The sequence below is a fragment of the Leptonychotes weddellii genome, chromosome 4, assembly GCF_054177405.1.
Source record: "Leptonychotes weddellii isolate Sample4059 chromosome 4, ASM5417740v2, whole genome shotgun sequence".
NCBI lineage: Eukaryota > Metazoa > Chordata > Mammalia > Carnivora > Phocidae > Leptonychotes > Leptonychotes weddellii.
Genome location: NC_138372.1, coordinates 66,676,539 through 66,698,334, shown reverse-complemented (window position 1 = coordinate 66,698,334; position 21,796 = coordinate 66,676,539). Strand labels below are relative to the sequence as shown.

The 21,796-nt window shown below is 36.8% G+C and overlaps 1 protein-coding gene across 1 annotated transcript in view; it reads right to left on the bottom strand.

Annotated features, from left to right (window-relative positions):
- The window catches only part of SELENOF (selenoprotein F), a 49,108-nt gene that overhangs the window by 22,279 nt on the left and 5,033 nt on the right, over positions 1 to 21,796 (bottom strand). Inside the window, exons 2-3 of the mRNA XM_081817092.1 lie at positions 18,158 to 18,375; positions 7,918 to 7,934 (exon numbers count right to left, since the gene is read on the bottom strand). Of these exons, the coding sequence (XP_081673218.1) occupies positions 7,918 to 7,934; positions 18,158 to 18,375 (235 nt within the window). The remainder of the gene's footprint in view (positions 1 to 7,917; positions 7,935 to 18,157; positions 18,376 to 21,796) is intronic.

The following is a 21,796-nucleotide window of genomic DNA, read 5'->3' as shown; positions in this document are numbered from 1 at the left end:
ACCACAAAACAACTGGTTAAAAATACTGGAAACATGTTCTTTAATGAATAGGCAGCTCAGATGTGACTTTGTCAGAGAGAGACAGCGAGAGAGGGAAGACAAGCAGGGGGAGTGGAAGAGGGAGAAGCAGGCTCCCTGCAGAGCAGGGAGCCCAATGCGGAACTCGATCCCAGGACCCTGGGATCATGACCTGAGCTGAAGGCAGTCGCTTAACCAACTGAGCCACCCAGGCGCCCAGCAAGCTTATTTTTTAAATACCAAGTTAGTAGCCCTCTTTTTTATAGGCCTCAAGAAGCTCATTTGTATAGCTATCTCTATCTCTAGACACTAGTAGGTCCTTATTCCATTATATTATACTGACCAAATAATTTAAATGGAAACACATGAAAACCCTTAGAAAAATATAAAAATGACATGCAAAATTGCATTTTTTCCCTTGGGAGTCCACACTTATTTCCACATAAGTTATGATTAATAGGTTTTCCTAAACTTTCTAAACCATCCTCCCAATGGAAAGCAAAAAATAAACTACTTCAGCTCTGTAACTGATTTGCCTTATTAGTAACATGACTTTTGAATCCCCTAATTTCCACCTCATTTAAAAATAAGTGGTTTTTAAAACTGAATTATAATTAACATAGTGTTATATTAGTTTCAGGTGTACAATACAGTGATTCAATTCTATACATTACTCAGTGCCCATCAAGGTAAGTGTACTCTTAATCCCCTTTATTTCAGCCATCCCTCTACCCACCTTCACCCTCTGACAGCCACCAGTTTGTTCTCTGTATTTAAGTCTGTTTGTTTTTCTTTGTTCACTCATTTTCTTTCTTAAATTCCACATGAGTGAAATAATACGGTATTTGTCTTTCTCTAACTTCTTTCACTTAGTATTATACCCTCTAGATCCATCCATGTTGTAGTGAGTGGCAAGATTTCATTTTTTATGGTTGGGTAATATTCCACTGTGTGTGTGCGCAAAAGTGCGTGCCTGTGTGTATACATACACCACATCTTTATCCATTCACCTATCGATGGACACTTGGGTTGCTTCCATATCTGGGCTATTGTAGATAATGCTGCAATAAACACAGGGATGCGTATATCTCTTTGAGTTGGTGTTTTCATTTTCTTTGGGTAAATACCCAGTAGTGGAATTACTGGATCATATGGTAATTCTTTCTGAAGTTTGAGGGAAACTTCATACTGTTTTCCACAGTGGCTACACCAATTTGTATTCCCACCAACAGTACATGAGCGCTCCTTTTTCTCCATATATTTGCCAACACTTGTTATTTCCAACAAGAGGGTATAAAAATTGTAAGTATCTATGCACCCAACATAGGAGCACCTAATCCATAAAACAATTATTAACAGACAAAGGAAGAAATTTATGGTAACACAGTAACAGTAAGGGACTTTTTTTTTTTTTAAAGATTTTATTTATTTATTTGACAGAGAGAGAGACACAGCGAGAGAGGGAACACAAGCAGGGGGAGTGGGAGAGGGAGAAGCAGGCTTCCCGTGGTGCAAGGAGCCTGATGTGGGGCTCGATCCCAGGACCCTGGGATCATGACCTGAGCCGAAGGCAGACGCCTAACGACTGAGCCACCCAGGTGTCCCGGTAAGGGACCTTAATACCAACTTACATCAATGGACAGATCATCTAGACAGAAAATCAACAAGGAAACAGTGGCTATGAATGACACATTAGACCACATGGGCCTAACAGGTGTATTCAGAACACTCCAGTCAGAGGAATACGTTTTTCTTTTTTTTTTTAATTAAAGATTTTATTTGAGAGTGTGCGTGAGGGGCAGGGGCAGAGGGAGAAGGAGAGAGAATTCTAAGCAGATTCTGTGCAAGAGCCAAACCCTATGTGGGGCTGATTTACATGACCTCGAGATCACTACCTGAGCCAAAATCAAGAGTCAGATGCTTACACAACGAGCCATCCAGGCGCCCCTACACATTCTCTTCAAGTGCACATGGAACATTCTCCAGAAAAGATTACATGTTAGGCCACAAACAAGTCCAAATACATTTGAAAAGACTGAAATTGTATCATGCATCTTTTCTGACCACAATGGTATGAAAATCATTCAAGAAAAAATCTGGAAAGAACACCAATACATGGAGGCTAAATAACAACATGCTACTAAACAATGAATGGATCTACTAAGAAATCAAAGAAGATATCGAAAGATATATGGAGACAATGAAAACACAATGATCCAAAATTCTTGGGATACACTTAAACCTAAAGGAGACAGAAAAAGAAGAAACACAGCCCAAAGACAGTAGGAGGGAGGAAATCATACAAATTAGAGCAGAAATAAATACATGGAGACTAGAAACCCAATAGGACAGATCACTGAAACCAAGAGCTGGTTCTTTGAAAAGATGAACAAAACTGATAAATCCTTAGCCAGACTCATCAAAAAAAAAAAAAGAAAAAGAGCGAGAGAGAGAGAGAGGACTCAAAATCAGAAATGGAGGAGAAATAACACCATAGACATACAAAGGATTATAGAAATTATGAAAAATTATATGCCAACAAATTGGACAATCAAGAAATGGATAAATTTCTTGAAATATATAACCTTTCAAAACTGAATCAGTAAGAAATAGAAAATTTGAACAGACCAATTACTAGCAATGAAATTGAATCAGTATTCAAAAACTCCCAACAAACAAGTCCAGGACCAGATGGCTTTACAAATGTATTCTACCAAACATTTAAAGAATTAATACCTATTCCTCTCAAACTATTCCAAAAAACAGAAGAGGAAGGAAACCTTCCAAATTCGTTCAACGAGACTAGCATTACCCTGATACCAAAACCAGATAAAGACACTACAAAAAGGAAAACTAGAGGCCACTATCTCTGATGACCGTGGATGCAAAAATCCTCAAGATATTAGCAAACTGAATCCAACAATACGTTAAAAAAATTATTCACCATGATCAAGAGGGATGTATTCCAGGAATGCAAAAGTGATTTGATATTCACAAATCAATCAATGTGATCCACCACATTCACAAAATGAAGGATAAAAACCGTATTATCTTCTCAATATGCAAAAAAAGCATTTGACAAAGTACAACATTCATTCGTGATAAAAACTCTAATAGGCAGACTTAGAGGAAACATACCTTAGGCCATGTATAATAATTTTTTCCCTCTCATACAAACCTGACCAACCTCTTGTTTTAAATTTTTAGGGCTAATGAGGTTTTTACATATAGCCAACAGCCAAAATCTTAATTTTGTGGGGTTAACTTGCTGTAATTAAAGTAAAACCATGTGGCTACAAAATGGTTCAGATTAACAGGCAAGACAAAACAAAACAGGTCTATGCAGTTTCTTACCAGATAACTAGATTACAAAATAAGTTGATTTAGAACACTGAACAAAGGTGACACTTTTGAGTCATGTAAATTTTCTGAATTAAAAAAAAAAAGGCATTGCATTTGTTAACTATTTTACTGTGCCTTCATACCACCACCACAAATCTGTAAACTTGCTCCATGTCAGGCCAATTAAATTAGGATACTCGGGGATAAGATCCAGGTATCAGTACTTTAATTACCATTACTGCTTTTAAAGGTACCCAAGTGATTGTAATGAACAGCCAGGGATGAGAATTACTGCCTTGGACTATACTCAAGTATTAATAAGGCAAATATAGCAAAACGAACAAACAGTAAGCTTTTGCTCAAGAGACTAACCAATTCTAAAAGATAAACCAAGTAAGCATTGACTAGAGCAAGACAAATGCTGTAATATTGTTTACTTCCCTTATGAAACCTTGCTTACAACCATATACTCTTATTTTCGAAATCCTCTTTTAAAGGCAAAACTTTAACATTAATAAAATTCAGTACTATCAGAAAAAATTGAAAAAACTTTGAATATTAAGTAGCAATATGAAGAAAATGCTCTAATGTTAGGTGAACAAAAGGAAAAATTTTAACTGTTGAATAGAATTCAGATATGGGGGGGTAACTATTTTATAGGTCTACTGAAGGCTTGCCCTTAAATGTAGGGATTTAAAAATAAGGAAGTATGGCTAGAACATGACAAAAGCAGAATATTACATTATTTAGAGCTCTTAAATAGAAACAATTATGATGCACTCAAATATATAAGTGAGCCATTCTTCCAACCATTAATTGCAGCCAGTGAAATTTCTTAAAACCAACTTTACTCCTTTTTTATAGTAGAAAAATACATCACGCAGAAGCTATTTTTTTGCAAAATTTGGCCAGTTAATTCTTAGGGAAAATGTTTTCAACCAAAACTGTATATTTAGTAATCTGCTAATGTCTTAAATTTTAATTCATTATTCATCATCAAATCATTCCCATCTTTTTGGGGGTGCCTGGGTGGCTCAGTTGGTTAAGCAACTGCCTTCAGCTCAGGTCATGATCCTAGGGTTCCGGGATAGAGTTCCGTGTCAGGCTCCCTGCTCAGCGGGGAGCTTGCTTCTCCCTCTCCAGCTCCCCTCCTGCTGTGCTCTCTCTGTCAAATAAATAAAATCTTAAAAAAAAAATAATTCCCATATTTTTAAATATTTTTTAAAGTGCATAGAGTGCTAGAAGCAACAAGCTACAATTACAGATGGACAATTAGGGCACTAAATTTTTTGAGATCTAGTAGTAAAGCTTTTGTCAAGATTTCACTTCAAGTCACTGAAGCAGCAGATGTGTAAGGCATTTGGTTTATCTGTTGACACTTCCATATACTTCGACTAATGGCATTCTTGCAAAGGAACAATGAATGAATATGGAGGATTAGGTAAATAAGTTCAGCTTTACAATTTTAGCAAACGAAGCTGGTAAATATAATTCTCTAATATTATATCCTTGAGATTACACTATTTTTAAGGTGCTTTCTAATGAACTCTGAATAAAACAAAGGAACGACTGTCTAAGGAAGCTTAAAGCTTATTCTACTACATTATTAAAGTGCTCTTTAGTTTTGTATTTTGTATCTTTAGTTTCTGCCTTGAGATTGAGAAAGCTACTAAACAAGCAAGGTAACATCTACCTTAATTTAAATTAAGTTCTGAGAAAGTAAGAATACACTGGGGGAATCTGTCATTAAGATACAATCACTGTTCCATTAAAAAGCTCATTGAAAATGTTTTAAAATAAAGTACAACAAAATGAAACAAAAACCAAGAAATAAAATGTTTCTTTGACATCACCACATTCTAAATTAGACAATTCCAACTATGAAATCTGAGGGAAAACAGAACAAGGTTTCTTCCAATATTGTGACGAATAATAGAATTTGTTCATGTACCTAAAACAAAGAGAATTTCATAACCAAGACTTAGGACTGTAATGATTAGACTTTCACCTGAAAACAAATACACCCACAGATATACCCCCCTCCTCATCTATAGTTACTGGTGTGAAAAATCCAGGATCATCACCTGGGAACAATGCATTCAATTCTACTGATATTTAGGAAATATCATAGAATGAAAGGAAATAACCTGACACATCACCACTATATTTCCTGAGGTCAAAACATCCAAAGAGTTGGTAAAAATGACCCTGAACTTGAGTATTTTTTTTCCCTAAAGATTTTATCTACTTATTTGACAGAGAGAGAGAGAGAGAGAGAGATCGTAAGTAGGCATAGTGGCAGGCAGAGGCAGAGGGAGAAGCAGGCTCCCCGCTGAGCAGAGAGCCCAATGTGGTCTTCATCCCAGGACCCTGGAGTCATGACTCGAGCCAAAGGTAGATGCTCAACCGACTGAGCATCTAAGTAGTTTTAAAATAAAACCAATTAGCCCCTTGGTAGTAAGTAAAAATATTTTAGAAAATGGCAAAGTATTTAGTGTATGGTACTCAATAAAAATTCAATGTCTTGGGGTGCCTGGGTGGCTCAGATGGTTAAGCGTCTGCCTTCGGCTCAGGTCATGATCCCAGGGTCCTGGGATCGAGTCCCACATCGGGCTCCCTGCTCCTTGGGAGCCTGCTTCTCCCTCTGCCTCTCTCTCTCTGTCTCTCATGAATGAATGAATAAAAATCTTAAAAAAAAAAAAATTCAATGTCTTTTTGCTCCTAAATGTTTGAAAAATACAACCCATTTTCCTCTTAACTTGAAAAACTGAGATCCAGACACACTATGGTTCAACACCCAAATATTCAATAGCCTCAAAAACAGACCATAGGGTGCTATTATATGGCAGCAAAAGCTGCTTTTCAAAAGAGAATTCAGTTCTATTACTGTTATTACCATACCAATACTGAACATCATTATTTGTCACGAAATGGGCAGTTATGATTAAGAAGGTTGCAAATATCTGAAATAAAAAACAAAACCACCAGCACAAATTACATTACGGTTGCTCTCTATTAAAACTAAAGAGGGTAAGCACCTAATATATACTAAGAAACAAAAATAAAGCTATAATAACCCAAAAGCTTAAATTTCTTAAATATTAAGAGTGTCAATACGAAAGTAGAACAAAAGACACTAGGCTGTTCCACACATTTTTATTTTTTGCCCATTTTTTGACAAGCACACTATCAATTTTAGAATACATTATGGTACCCAGATAAGCTTTTAACACTTAATTCTTCAAAAGGAAAACTGAAAAGGCAGTTTGTACCAAAGGGGTATGCTTTTATGAAAAGTTATCCTCCTTAATGCCCCTTCTCCCATCCCCCACTGTTGCATTAAGGGGCTACCTTGTAACTAGTTGAAGTCTCCTGTAACCTTCTTTCCTTGAGGCTACTAGTTTCTCAAACATCTTTACTCACCCCTTCCAACCAGTAAATTGATAAATCCTGAAGGTTTTATTGCCTAAATCTGTCTGCTCCTTCTCTATTTTTACTACCAATATGTTGGCTTAAGCCCTTTTATCTTGCCTCTGGAAAACGGCAATATAAGTTATTTTTCTGGCAACAGTATTCCCCTCTGTCCTATCAACTATCCTTCATACTGACAAAATTCATTGAAATACAAATCTGATGCCAGTTCATTGTTTATAATTTTTTAATTTTGTTCCCTGCCTACAGAACAGAGTCCAAACTTCTTATCAAGACACACAGGTCCTACCTTCCTAACCAGCATCATCTCTCATCATAACCAAGCTATCTGATTTATCTAACATGGCCATCTTTTTCATGACTTTGCCTTTTTGCTAACTTTTCCTTCTGCCAGAGAGAACTTTCTCCTAATTATTTTCCAAGTTAGGATAAACAGCAACTTCTATATAAGCAAGTGGTGATATTTACCCCAACTGTCAAAAGGTGGTATGTCCCTCCTTCTGTGTGCTTTCATAGCACCTGAGTATATTTTATTTACAGCCTACTTCTCACTGAATTCTTTTTCTTTCTTTTTTTTTTTTTTAAAGATCCCATTCATTCATTTGAGAGAGAGAGAGAGAGCACACGAGAGGGGGGAGGGTCAGAGGGAGAAGCAGACTCCCCGCCAAGCAGGGAGCCCGACGCAGGACTCGATCCCGGGACTCCAGGATCATGACCCGAGCCGAAGGCAGTCGCCCAACCAACTGAGCCACCCAGGCGCCGCTCACTGAATTCTTTAAAGAAACCAATGCATCTGGAAATAATAAAGAAACTGTACAGAAGGGTATAAAAGAAGTAAAAACTTTCCTCTGCCTCCCACTCAATAATTTTTGAACTGTTTTTAGTTCTTCTGTTGGTCATTTTCATTGTGATTAATATGGTTATATCTATGGGTCTGAATACATCAACTTTAAGAGATTTATTGATTCTGTCCTCTTTTCAACTTTTATTTCTAACTCTTTTAGTGGGTACCTTCCTAACACTGAATATTATGTTTTAGCCTAATAAAATATCCTGCCAACTGTATTCAAGTTCCATGCCTGTTTCTTCTACTGGACTCCTTGAGGACAGTGACTATTGTCTTACTTTGACATTCTAGAAGCCTATAACAAGAAGAAATATTTAGTATATAAACAAAGTTTATTTTGACTCTTAGGTAGGTATGTCTAGGAAATATAATTGTAAGGCAGCCTGGAAACAGACCATGAATTACTTTAAGGGTTTATTTCCTTTTTAAATATTGTAATCTGCAAATGTGATAAAATGTTTTAATATGCTTAGATAGAACCTTGATCCTAATTTGTAAATACCTAAAAAAACCTGATATTTAAGACAGATAAATGCTACATTTAGAAAATATTAAAAAATTAAATATTACCAATTCAATTAAATAACTACATAAAATATTTTAAGACTTCTGTTACATAAATATGATATATTTATAACCATTTACTAGCTGAATGACTTTAGGTAAGATCTCTATGCCTTAGACTCAACTATGAAATGGGGATAATAATGGTACTTACCGCAGGGTTGTGAAGATTATATAAATTAACTCAGATAAAGGAATAGCACCCTTCATATAATAACTTAACAAATGTTACTGGCTATTATTAAGTAAATATTTGTGTTGCTATGCAGGAGTCTTAAGTGATTCTTTCAGTGAATTAGAACTGTTGCCAAACATTATTCACATCTTTAAAAAAGCTTCTTAGTGAAGAATGTTTTATATTATAATTAGAATAATCTGTTGAAGACTTATATTTGTTTCCTTTGAAGAAATCAGCTCATGTATTGATGCTACAGACATACTACAAAAGTAAAGCTATTTTAAGCAACTGTGAAATTTCTTTAGTGACTACAATTTCACGCAGTTAGCTTAACCTCCATTTCATCCTTCTAAGTTTTACACTCCAGTAGCATCTCTACCAGTAGTAGATAGGCTAAAGCTTAATACATGCCACTTTCTTGAATAATGCTGCTTAAGCTGACTTCTAAATTACTCTGAAATTGGCTACAGATTTTCCATGTAAATTGAATAGAACTAAATGTTTTGATGTTCTTTTACTTGAATTATGAAATGCTATGTGACTTATTTAAAATGTTTGGGCCTTAAATAAGCCAAATTTGTTAATATACCCTCAAAAAACACCAAGTAATGGGAGTCATTAAAGTCTATGTTACACTGAAAAATAAAGATTAAATAATTTAAAATAAAAACTAGTGGTGGAATTGTGTTAACTATAAATGCAAAAGGGACCTTCAAAGAGTCAGACTGGTGTTTTATATTTAACTCACTCATTTTCTTCCAGTAAAGTCTGTGAAGTAGGTATTCACATTTTCAAGATAAGAGACAGAATAGAGGTTTAAAAACTTGGGGCTCTAAGGTGCCTAGGTGGCTCAGTTGGTTACGCATCTGCCTTTGGCTTAGGTCATGATCCCAGGGTCCTGGGATCAAGTCCTGCTTTTGGCTCCCTGCTCAGTAGTGGGGCCTGCTTCTCCCTCTCCCTATCCCACCCATTTGTGCTCTCTCAAATAAATAAAATCTTTAAAAAAAAAAAAATAAAAACTTGGGAATCTGGAGTCAAACAGACTTGAGATGAAGCCAGGTTATGGCACCCAATTGCTTGGGTAACTTTGGATAGATTAACACCCTAGTTTCCTCTTCTGTTAAATAGGGATAGTAGTATTACATTATAGAGTTGTTGTGAGGATTAAATAATGTAGGTAAGATACTTTAGCATATAATCAAGGTACAATAAACACTGAAAGGTGAGCCAGCGTAATTACTACAACAAAACTGAAGATTCCAAAGTAATTTGCTAACTCAAAGTCACAAAACTAGTAGCTAAGACAATAATTTAACTCTTTCAAAAACTTTTATAAACAGAGAGAAGGGGATAAACTTCTAATAAACTATACATATATTAATATTTCCTCTCTACTGTCTCTGGCTTGCTGGGAGTGCATGTAAATGTGAAGGAAGAGTATTACACATAGAAAATGGGAATGCTACTATATGTTATATAAAGTGGGACAATTAGCATTAGTCTAATTCCAATTAAGTAATGGAATGGGAAGTGGAAGGGATCTAACTACATTCTTAAAATTATTTTATGCACTATGTAGGTCCATTTATTTAAATCTAGTGTAATACAATCATTACCAAAGATAAATATTTTTTAATTTTTAATATTATCTGAGTAGTAGATCTTTAAGTGAAAATAAAAGCCCTTTATCAAATACGTGAACTGTTGAGCTATTTTCCAGAACCAGTAATGGTATAATTTGGTGATCTGCAGCCTAGGCTTCTACTTGTATTCTGTGAATGAGACCAAGATGTTCCAAAATTCAAATAAAAAAAATAAAAAATAAATCACTTTTAAGTGATTTCTCTTCCAAAATTTTCTTAAACCTTTGAAACCTGTTACTATGTATTAGATTAAAAGTATAAGCAGCAGAGGAATGTCAGTAGGAAAATAACTGTAATTAGTCTGACAACTTGCTTTTTTCACGAAGTGATCATTTTTATATTACAAACAATTTAATTTACTGTTATTTCTGCTTTCAAAGAAAATCATAGCTTCAAACCGATGTGTCATCTGAAAAAGTCTGAAAACCAGTAATATATTTTATTCTAAATTTACTTTTTAAATTTTATTTTTTTTAAAAGATTTTATTTGACAGAGAGCGAGCGAGAGAGAGCGAGTGAGAGCGTGTGAGAGAGCACAAGCAGGGGGAGCGGCAGGCAGAGGGAGAAGCAGGTTCCCCCCTGAGCAGGGAGCCCGATGTGGGGCTCGATCCCAGGAGCCCGGGATCATGACTTGAGCCGAAGGCAGACGCTTAAGCTGCTGAGCCACCTAGATGCCCCCTAAATTGACTTTAAAAAAGGGTCTCATTTAATTTCTGGAATAGGTTTGTCCTAAGACAAAGCTCCACTTTATCAATGGTTTTTTGTTTTTTTGAGATTGAGGGCACTTGTGGGTGGGGGTGGGTAGGAGGGGAAGAGAGAGAGAGAATCTTAAACAGGCTCCATGCCCGGCACAAGTCCAATGAGGGGTTCAATCTTACAACCCTGAGATCATGACCTGAGCCAAAATTAAGAGTCAGATGCTTAACCATCTGAACCACCCAGGTGCCCTGGTTTTGAAAATTTTTTTTAGTAAAATCCTTTATTTCCAAATGAAGTTTTCATATGCATTTAAAAATGATCAGAATGCTACATATTTTTAAAATTCATTTTTATAGTATTCTTATTAAAATATGTCAATCAGCAGGACTAAAAAATTTGAAATCAGGGTTATGTCTGGCATAATTTATTTCTGTATTTTGTTCCACATAAACAATAGTTGCAAATGGTGAAAAGTTTTCATACTACTAATTCTGTTATCATATTTCTTCTTGTTCTTCTTGATTCAATTGATTCAGGAGCTCGAAAGCAGAGTAACAGAAAATTAATTGTTCCAAATTTTTAAGACTGGCAAGTGTAATAGTTCATGTTATATCTCATCTATTTTTTTAAATCCTACTTTGCCAACAGCAATTATTATTATGCTATTCCCAGAGTCCTCCGAATTTTTTGTGTTTTTAATCAGCAAATCAGATACCACCACCAGCCCCAACTATTCACCTAGGATTTATTATACACCAGGGACTATTCTAAGCAGTGTACATGTATTAACTCGTTTAATCCTCAAAACCACCCTATAAGATAGTAACTATTATTATCTCCAATTTATAAGTAAGGAAATAGACACAGAGTGATCAAGTAATTTGTCCAAGGCTGTCAGCTGAGTAAAGACTTTTTTTTTTTTTAACATGTATTCATTTGAGAGAAAAAGAGCGCGTGCGCGCGAGCACGAGTGAGGGGGGAGAGGCAGAGGGAGAAGCTGACTCCCCCACTGAGCATGGAGCCTGACGTGGCACCAGATCGCAGGACCATGACCTGAGCCAAAGGAAGCCCCTTAACCATCTGAGCCACGCAGGCGCCCAAGACTTTCTGAACCTAGTTGGGTTCCAGAGCCTGTGCTCTTAACCACTACTCTAAATTCCCTCCTGATACAATCAAGACTGAATGAACAGCAAATTAAGTTGAAATCATTTGCTTATTGGTTCATATTTTTGACTAATTCAGCTAAGTCAATTTTTTTCTCTCCGAAGGTACTCTGGTTTCACCACTAGTCAAACCTTCAGAATGACAGCTCACAGATAAGGCAGGTATAAATGGGAAAGAATAGGAAGTACTAAAAACCAACTAAATAATTGATAATTAATTAAAAAAAATATTTAGAAAGAAAAAGGAAAGCAGTGGGACTACAAGGATCTTGATGAACCAAGATCTTAAAGAGAACAGGTGCTAGCTAAAGAAACAGGAGCAAACCATTAAGGAAAAATACAAAAGTCCTATAACTATGTCCAGAAGAAGTTGAAATCATTAAGATATGAAAACCTTAAATGAATGAGGAGACAGGAAAAAAGCACCAACCTGCCTTAATCAAGTTCAAATTCACAGAACTGGAAAGATTATAAAAAGAGGAGAAAAATAACCCATCTATTGAAATACTACATTTAATCTTATAAATCTTAGATAATAGAAGTTAAAAAAAATCTTTATAGAAAAAAGTATCTGATTTATGCTTATCCCCAGGAAAATTCCAGGAAACTTTTAATCTGATAGTGGTGTACTGTTTGCAAAAATACCTATTAAGGTTAGCAGTCAGACCTCAATCTCAAAATGTGTGTTAAAAAATTAACTTCTCTTTTTAGACCTATTTGGGATGCTTACAATATCTTTATAAATAAAATATACAAATGAGAGATCTATACTTAGATGAACAGTTGTAACAAAAGTGTTATTGATAACTGCCAACATAAAGACAAATCTTATTTTTATATTCAGCATAAGTGAAATATATGAAAAAGGTCTTTCACAAGTGTCTACAAAGTTCAAGTATATTTTCAATATATATATTTTTAAATTATCTTTTCTATGTCTACCGGTAGTTGATCAGTTACTCCCTGGCCTAGAAACTTCCACTGGTTCCCATTCTCTCAAGATAAAGTCTAGACGTCTTAGCATGGCTTCTGAGACTCATGATGTCCTGGTTCCTGCTTTTATCTCTAGACTCCTCCCTTGCCATCTTGCACTCTGGGTCCCAGTCTTCTGTATCCAGAGATTCCATTTTGATTCCCTTTTCTTCTACTCACCTGGGTACATTTTCTGTCAATTCTCAACCCAAATCTTAACTCTTCAAAGCTTTGTTCCCTCTTCCCCTAGCAAACCACACCTATCACTCTAGGCTTACTTGCCTGCTTACTGGTCTATCTCCCCATTAGACTATAAGCTCCTTGAGGGTAGGGACTGCCCTTCAATTTTTTTTTTTTTTTTTAAAGATCTTTTTTATTTACTTGACAGAGAGAGATACAGCGAGAGAGGGAACACAAGCAGCGGGAGTGGGAGAGGGAGAAGCAGGCTTCCTGCGGAGCAGGGAGCCCGATGCGGGGCTCGATCCCAGAACCCTGGGATCATGACCTGAGCCGAAGGCAGCCGCTTAATGACTGAGCCACCCAGGCACCCCAATTTTTTTTTTTTTAAAGACTGTATTTATTTATTTATTTATTTAGAGTGAGCAGGGGGAGAGGAGGGGAAGAGGGAGAGAGAGAATCTCAAGCCAACTCTGCACTGAGCGTGGAGCCATGCAGGGCTTGATCTCACGACCCTGAGATCATGACCTGAGCTAAAATCAAGAGCTGGATGCTTAGCCGACTGAGCCACCTAGGTGCCCCAATGCCCTTCGATTTTTGTATTAGCAATGCCTAGCTTGGTGCCTGGTATATAGAAAGCACTCAAAAAAGGTTTAATGAAAAAAAAAAGATCACCTTTTCCAACTTACTCTTAGTAAAAACAGCCTCATTCAAGGACAAAAACTTATGAAATACTATATGCTGAAGGCCAGGGATTCAGAAAGAAACTGTCCTAGACTTCAAACAGCGTAATTTTATGGGATGAGAAAGAAAAGCAAAACAACAGATACAGTATAGTGAAGGTAAGTGCATGTCAAGGTGTCCTCAGTGCTTTGGGAATACAGAGGTGTAGCTAACATAACCTGGGAGTGGAGAGGTAAGGGAGCTGAAATTAGGGAAGCCTTCCCAGAAGGGTGGACACTTGAACTAAATCTTTAAAGACAGCTTAAGTAGAAGTTATTTACGGGCGCCTGGGTGGCTCAGATGGTTAAGCGTCTGCCTTCGGCTCAGGTCATGATCTCAGGGTCCTGGGATCGAGTCCCGCATCGGGTTCCCTGCTCAGTGCAGAGCCTGCTTCTCCGTCTCCCTCTGCCACTCCCTCTGCTTGTGCTCTTCTGTCTATCTCTCTGTCAAATAAATAAATAAAATCTTAAAAAAAAAAAAAAAAGAAGTTATTTACTCTAGTCATTGGTGGGGGGGAGTGACAGTTATCTATGGGATTGCTTACCTAATATCTGCTCTTTAGTGCTTCATCTCTCTGTACCCCAGGGCAACATTCCACATAGCTGCTGTGGCAGCCAATGGGCCTTATATTATTCTCTACCTTAGCTAACAACTGGTAGTGATCTAACTTGAGCTAGTAACAATCCCTGCCTAAAATATCTCAAAAATAGTCAACGAGAAAGAATTAATCCTTTTCTCATGGGAAAAGCTAAAAGATACAACACTCAGAAACTGGCAGTTACTATGTTGTCCCACCACAAGGAAGCAGTCAGTCAGTAGTAGAAAAAAAATGGTCCCTTCCCTTCCATCTTAAGATTCTATACATTAAGCTGAAGTGACTCATGCTAACCGTATAAAATACCAACTGTATAAAAATAGCACCAAGATTTAAATATTTAAATTTAAATATTTTTTCTTTCATTACATTTTTTACATTTTTTCTTCAAATTATGAATTATTACACTCTTTACAATTAAGCCAACATCCTAATGTTTATAAATGGTACCTAGATACATAGTTATGAGCAAAACTAGTAGTAAAATAACTTATCAAAAAATCTCATTCTAGCTAGTATTTGTGATGCTTACTAGTAGGTCCTTTATGAACAGAATGGGTGGGGGAGAATGAGACCCAGTAAAAATAATGGAGCATGTACTTACAGAGTAAGAGATTTCAAACACATTTTCTGCTATTTTTTTTTTTTTTAAAGATTTTATTCATTTATTTGACAGAGAGAGCGAGAGAGCATAAGCAGGGGAAACAGTAGAGGGAGAGGGAGAAGCAGGCCCCCCGCCAAGCAGGGAGCCTGATGCGGGGCTCGATCCCAGGACCCCGGGATCATGACCTGAGCTGAAGGCAGATACTTAACCATCTGAGCCACCCAGGTGCTCTAGCTTTTTTTTTTAAAGCAAATTTTATGCTTCTGGCTATCAAAGACTAAATTCAGCCTGTTAAATGAGTAAGCATTACTAAAAATGATTAGCCTCATCTCTGGAGAGGCCTATAAACCATATGACTAAGCAAGAACCAAAATGAGGGATTCTGGTTACACTTTTTTATTATATATAAATTGCTAAAACACTCCTGTATATAATTTTCTTTTCTAAAGAATTTATATTCACGATGATTTACACACACACACACACACACACACGTACATATATATACACAGAGACATATTTAAGTACTTTTAATGTTTTTAATGTAAGGCACTAGTCTACATATTGCAGATTTTTACTTTTATTAAACTAAGCCTAAATTAAACTATGATTTCAAAATTAAGCCTTAAGCCATGGCTGAAACAGAAAAAAATATTGTATATAATATTACATATGATCATGTACCAATGAGAGCAGTACTGAAGTACTGCTTCTATACCTGAATGTGGTTTGCATCTGAATGGAGGCTTGTCCGACATGCCATACTTTTGTATGTCCAGCAATATTTCTAAGTGTTCCTGACATGTTTTGGTTCCACCATTCATTGATTTTGTGCAACAGTATGCTAAGCAAATGCTTAATGAAAAGTACATTGTAGAGATGATGGGCAAGGAGTAAAGAAAAAACAATGGAGACAGCATAAAAGTTATATTAGGATACAGCCTCACTTGCACTTGCAATTATTTCAGTGTATAATTAGTTAGGCATATATTAACTGGTAGACTACTTGCTGATGGTTATCGCCGAACTGTTAAGTGCTGAGAAGTGTCAAGATACCACACAGAGCTCAATTAATAATTAAAACTGAACAGGAATATAATTTGAGAAGTGTGTGATTTAAGCTTGGTTCTAGTAAAAGTATAACATAAAAATGGTATGCTGGGTGGCTGGGTGGTTCAGTCGGTTAAGCGACTGCCTTCAGCTCAGGTCATGATCCTGGAGTCCCGGGATCGAGTCCCGCATTGGGCTCCCTGCTCGGCAGGGAGTCTGCTTCTCCCTCTGACCCTCCCCCCTCTCATGTGCTCTCTCTCATTCTCTCTCAAATAAATAAATAAAATCTTAAAAAAAAAAAGGTATGCTATGAAGGATTACTGAGAAAGAGCAGTAAGTAAAAATAGCTTTTATATGCACTTGATTTACAATTTAGGAATATCTGATATCACTTAAAGGATAGGGCCTCTCAATTTACCCTAATTACAAGACGTTGCATATGATAAACATTGTTTATTATTATAAAACACTCCTTGTTATTCAATTCCTTTAAGTTTGGTGCCTTGGGAAATAATCGTCAGCGAAGTAGTAGTATGGACCATAGAATAACAGCATTATGATTAGAGGATGACATACAGATTCCTTTGGCAATTCGTCCCATATGAGTATCTCATAAAAAAAAATAAAAAACAAACCCCAAAAATTAAGAGGGAAGGGTCATGCTAAGCTAGTTAAGTCCTACATCTTAAATCTATTTAAAATCAAGTTTTTAAAACTTGTTTAGATATGACCTTACATGCAATGAAGACTAACTCATGTACAGAAATCCTTTTTTTTTTTTTTTAAGATTTTGTTTCTTTGACAGAGAGAGTGAGAGAGCACAAGCAGGGGGAACGGCAGAGGGAGAAGCAAGCTCCCCGCTGAGCAGGAAGCCCAATGCGGGGCTCGATCCTAGGACCCTGGGATCATGACCTGAGTCGAAGGCTAACGCTTAACGACTGAGCTACCCAGGCGCCCCTAGAAACCTTCTAAACATGAAAATATATCAACGATATTTGTGAACCAAGAAAATGAAAAACACAGAAGACTCTGAAGCTATTGTGGGGACAGCAGAAATTTCAGGTTCACAACTGAGAAATCAAATATTAAATTTTGGTTAAATATTAACATTTTTAAAGCTTTGCTTATTTTTCTTTTAGAACGATAAAACTATACTTGGTGTTAGAAATTAACCTTTTACTATCTATAGGGTACAATTATGGAAAGCTTTACAAACTGTAACACCTCAAAACAGAATTCAGTATGTACAAGTGAAAGAGAATATGAAAAGGAAACATAACAGAGATGCTAACTTTTTCTCCTCATTCCAAACACAGGGGACTCACTGATTCAGTTTTATTTGGCTTATATAAATGATCTTTTCAGGCCGCTTCTGAATTTTAAAAAGTGTAGGGGCTTAAAAAAAGATTTAAAAATCGAGCAAGTTAACTATTAATTTGAACAATGGGACAAAACAGATTTTATTGGACAGTCAGAACTACCCATCCTTGGCTGTTTTCAAGTGTTAAAGAGGAGATTACGTGTCTATAAATATTAGTAAAAGCCATGTAAATTAACAGACCATATTCTTTGTAAACTAGATAAAAAGTTATAGTTTATTTATCACCTCCAATTATGTGAAAGGTAGTAGGTGCTATACTTTTTTTTTTTAAAGATTTTATTTATTTATTTGACAGAGAGACACAGTGAGAGAGGGAATACAAGCAGGGGGAGTGGGTGAGGGAGAAGCAGGCTCCCCACCAAGCAGGGAGCCCAAAGTGGGGCTCGATCCCAGGACCCTGGGATCATGACCTGAGCCGAAGGCAGACGCTTAATGACTGAGCCACCCAGGCGCCCTAGGTAGTACAATTTCATCTCATATTTCATTTTAAGACTGAGTTCTTATTACAAATGAATAGAAGCATCTTCATTTGGCCAGAACTTAGGAAGACTGGAGAACTTTAGGATCCAAGCATGCTATAGTAATTTTGCAACCCCTCTGTTAAACAACCACGGTAGAATGGGGTCCTAGTATATAAACCTTAACTTTTCCTTCCTAGTTGCTTTAATTGATCTAGTGGGCCAGAAAGAAATCAGTTGACTTCTAAAACTACAAAATGTAAAAGCTAGAGACTTTATATTTAAGTTGATGAGGCAATTTAACATTTCACCTTATCTCAACTACACCAACTAATGGAAGAGAGATACTAGAAAACAATACCTTTTTTGTTTCAAATTGTGCTTCTTCCTGACAGCATCCTCTACAGTCAGGATCGAGCTGAAGCAGGTTAAACTGTCCAAGAAGATCACAAGAGCTGCAGAGCAAGTTGCTGGAGAAGCCTAACTCTCTGCAAGCCTCTGATGAAAACTCTGCCCCGAATGCAGATACCTGAAAATAAACAAAATGAGAAATAAAACACTATTACATATTTATATTGGAAAGCAGTAATTCTTACATAAAATAGATTGAGGTAAGATGAATGAAATTACTTATGCAACCAATCAGAACAACCAGCAAAAGCAGGCTTTCAAAAATATCTGTTCTCTTCCCTTATCCATTCTCTCATGCATGTCTCAGTGAATATGGTATACCTTCATTTAAGGTCAATCCCTCTACCCATGCTTTGGAGCTTACCTTCTGCCATTTCCACAGGGATTTAACTTAATTGGTAACTCAGTTCTTCAGTGTATTCAAACCTTACCGTTCTAATTGCTCTCCCCACATTCTGTCATTTCTGAATTGTTACTATAGTCTAGCTTCTGATCCTACCATTTAACTAAACTTGCCAAAAACCACTGAATGCAAAGGTATTCAAAACTGTTCTGGCTCCAGCTGTTCTTTCCATGGGCTTGTCCTCCTTAAGTGCTGCTGTTTCCCATTTCTATTTCTGGCTCTGTCTTTGCTTTACATATTTTCTATAGATGACTGCATCTTTCCCAAGGCTTCAAATACCCACTTATTTAAAACTCCTGAGTCTTTTACTTAAGTTCAAACTTCCAAAGCCAACAGCCTGCCTGACCTCATTTATATGTTCCAATGGCACTGAAAATTCAAAAACTCCAACAGTGAAACTTACCTTTTCTGCTTAAATCTATTCCTCCCAATGTACCCAATATCTTAGTAAAATGGCACCATTTTCCCGGGCCACTAGTTGCCCAGGTCAGTCATCCTAAATTCTACATTCTCTGCCTTCTTATAGGCAATTAATTAACAAGTTTTGACAATTCTGTTTCTTAAAGAGCTTTCAAATCATTTCTTGCCTCAGTGGCTTAAATGGTCACTGCCAGTCCTACCTTTCTTTACTTCTCCAATCCCACTCTACTTTTCAGCTGTAATGAATTCCTGGAAGAATAAAATTCCTACTCATACATTTGCTTATACTTTTCCTACATCTAAGGCTCCCTTTTCACCTTTTTAAATTTCTACTTATTTCCAAGAACCTGATCAGTATCAGTCTTCCAGGAAGCCTTCTCTGGGGGGGGAAGGGGGGGATCAGATCCTAATCTTTAGCCATAGTGCTTTTCAGATAAATAAATTTGTGCATAGTTCTAAGATAGCACCACTCATGACACTGTACTATGTAAATGTAGAGTTGTCTGATTCCCTAGTACTGTGAACTCTTTTGAGGGCAAGCATTAAACTATTACTACTCTGTATTTAAAGCTAGTTCTCATCTGTGCTGAACAAATGAAAACTACAGCCTCAAGTAGCGGGAATTTCAGACTGTGTGCAATTGGTTGATCTTCTAGACCAAGGGTATGCAAACTTTATGTAGAGGGCCAGAGAGTAACTGTGTTAGGCTTTGTTGGCTAAATGGTTTCTGTTGCAACTACTCAACTCAGGTATGGCAGCACAAAAGCAGCATAGACAAAAATAAATGAGTGGGTGTCTTCCAATAAAACTTCACATAAACAGGGTCAGGTGGATTTGGCCCACCAGCTATAGTTTGTCAAACCTTCTTCTAGACAAACCAGGTAGATAAAAACACAAGTGCATTTGCCAATGTAAAAAAGGAGTGCTGGCATACACTCCCAAAATGCTGATCATCCCACTGGTCTTGTGCCAATCAATACCTTAATTTGATACGTTACACATCTTTCATCTTTTCTCAGTAATAATGTGGAATGTATGTAATATTCAAAATAGATCCCAGTGTTGTGGGAGGCACCTAAGACACGTATTACTGTACTAGTACTTTGAGTAATTTCTTGATTAGTAAAGCGATATGCTTGATCTATTTCACAAGTTAATCTGTATTTTCCAAAGATGGCCACACCAATATGTATACATCATCCCACATGGTGTTCTTACAATGTGACTGGCAGTCCTCTCGTGGGAAGTAGGAGGCTGTTTTCCCTCCCCTTGAATCTGGGCAGGGGCTTGTGACTGATTCTGATCAACAGAGTACAAAAGAAGGGATACTATGTGGTTTTTGAGGGTAGGTCATAAAAAAGGAAACAGCCTCTGAATGGCTAATGCTCCTACGTGCTGTGTCTTTGCCTCTCTCAGAACACTAAATTTTCAAACTTTGCCACCACGCTGTAAGGTAACCTAAATTAGAGGGACAACATGGAGGGGCCCATGTAGAGAGCAACTGAAGCCCCCAGCTGACAACCACCATCAATTAGTAGACATCTGAATAAAGAACTTCATATTTCAGACCTTTCAGCTGAGACATCATGGAACACACAACTCACCCTGCTGTGACCTGTCTGAATTGCTGACCCACAGAATCTAAAAGCAAAATAATTGTTTTATACCACTAATTTTATGGTGATCAGTTTTGCAGCCATGGTAATTAAAATAGGCAATAAAAGTGAAATCACTTTGAAACCATGACCTGCTTAACAAATATAAGAAATTGTTATTGCCAAAGCATGTTTCAAAAAACAAAAATTTCAAATGAATGATCATGCAATCATATTATTTGATTTTATTCTGGCATTTATTGAGCACCTACTGACAGGTGGCATAAATATGCAAAACATGTGTTTTGGAGTCTGATGACATCTTGATTCAAATGCCAGCACAGAGCAACCTTACTTCTGAATTTCTGAATAGGAATAACTACCATTTATCTCACAAAGTTTTGAGGATTAAAGGAGAAAAAGTACAGGAATCATCTAATTTTTTACCCAGGACCCAGTGGGTACCTGACAGATGTTTGCATTATTCACTTTCCAGTACTCTTAAAAACCCTCAAGAGATACAAAACACTACTTATGTTTTAATTATTAGAGATGGGATAAAGGATAAGTGTGGTGGAGATACAAGGCTCACTTGAGTTTCATGAGTGAACTACTTCTTTCTAGCTCTTCTATCATTAGTTTTGCAGACTCAAGGCTCTGTGTTTTGGGGGGAGAGGGGAGGGGCAGAGAGAGAGGGAGCCAGAGAATCTTAAGCAGGCTCCATGCCCAGCACGAGCCTGATGTGGGGCTCCATCTCACAACCCTGAGATAATGACCTGAGCCGAAATCCAGAGTAGGACCCTTAACCAACTGAGCCACCCAGGTGCCCCTCAAGGGTTTGAATCTAAGGATATCAGAACATATTTTTAAGTACTTCCCTAATAAACATCAATTGCTAAATAATATAGATGTTCAAAATTTTAATTTTTCCATGCAGTACTCATTTATTTTTCTGGTATTATTATTTCTTTGTAGATGAGGGTTGTTGGCGGAGAAACTGGATTAACCATATTGTAACAATACATTTTCAGGCAAAAGTCTGGTATAGATATACATTTTATTATACATACATGATTAGTTTTCTCTTAACTGGTCCTTAATCTCAGAAAACTCATAGGTTT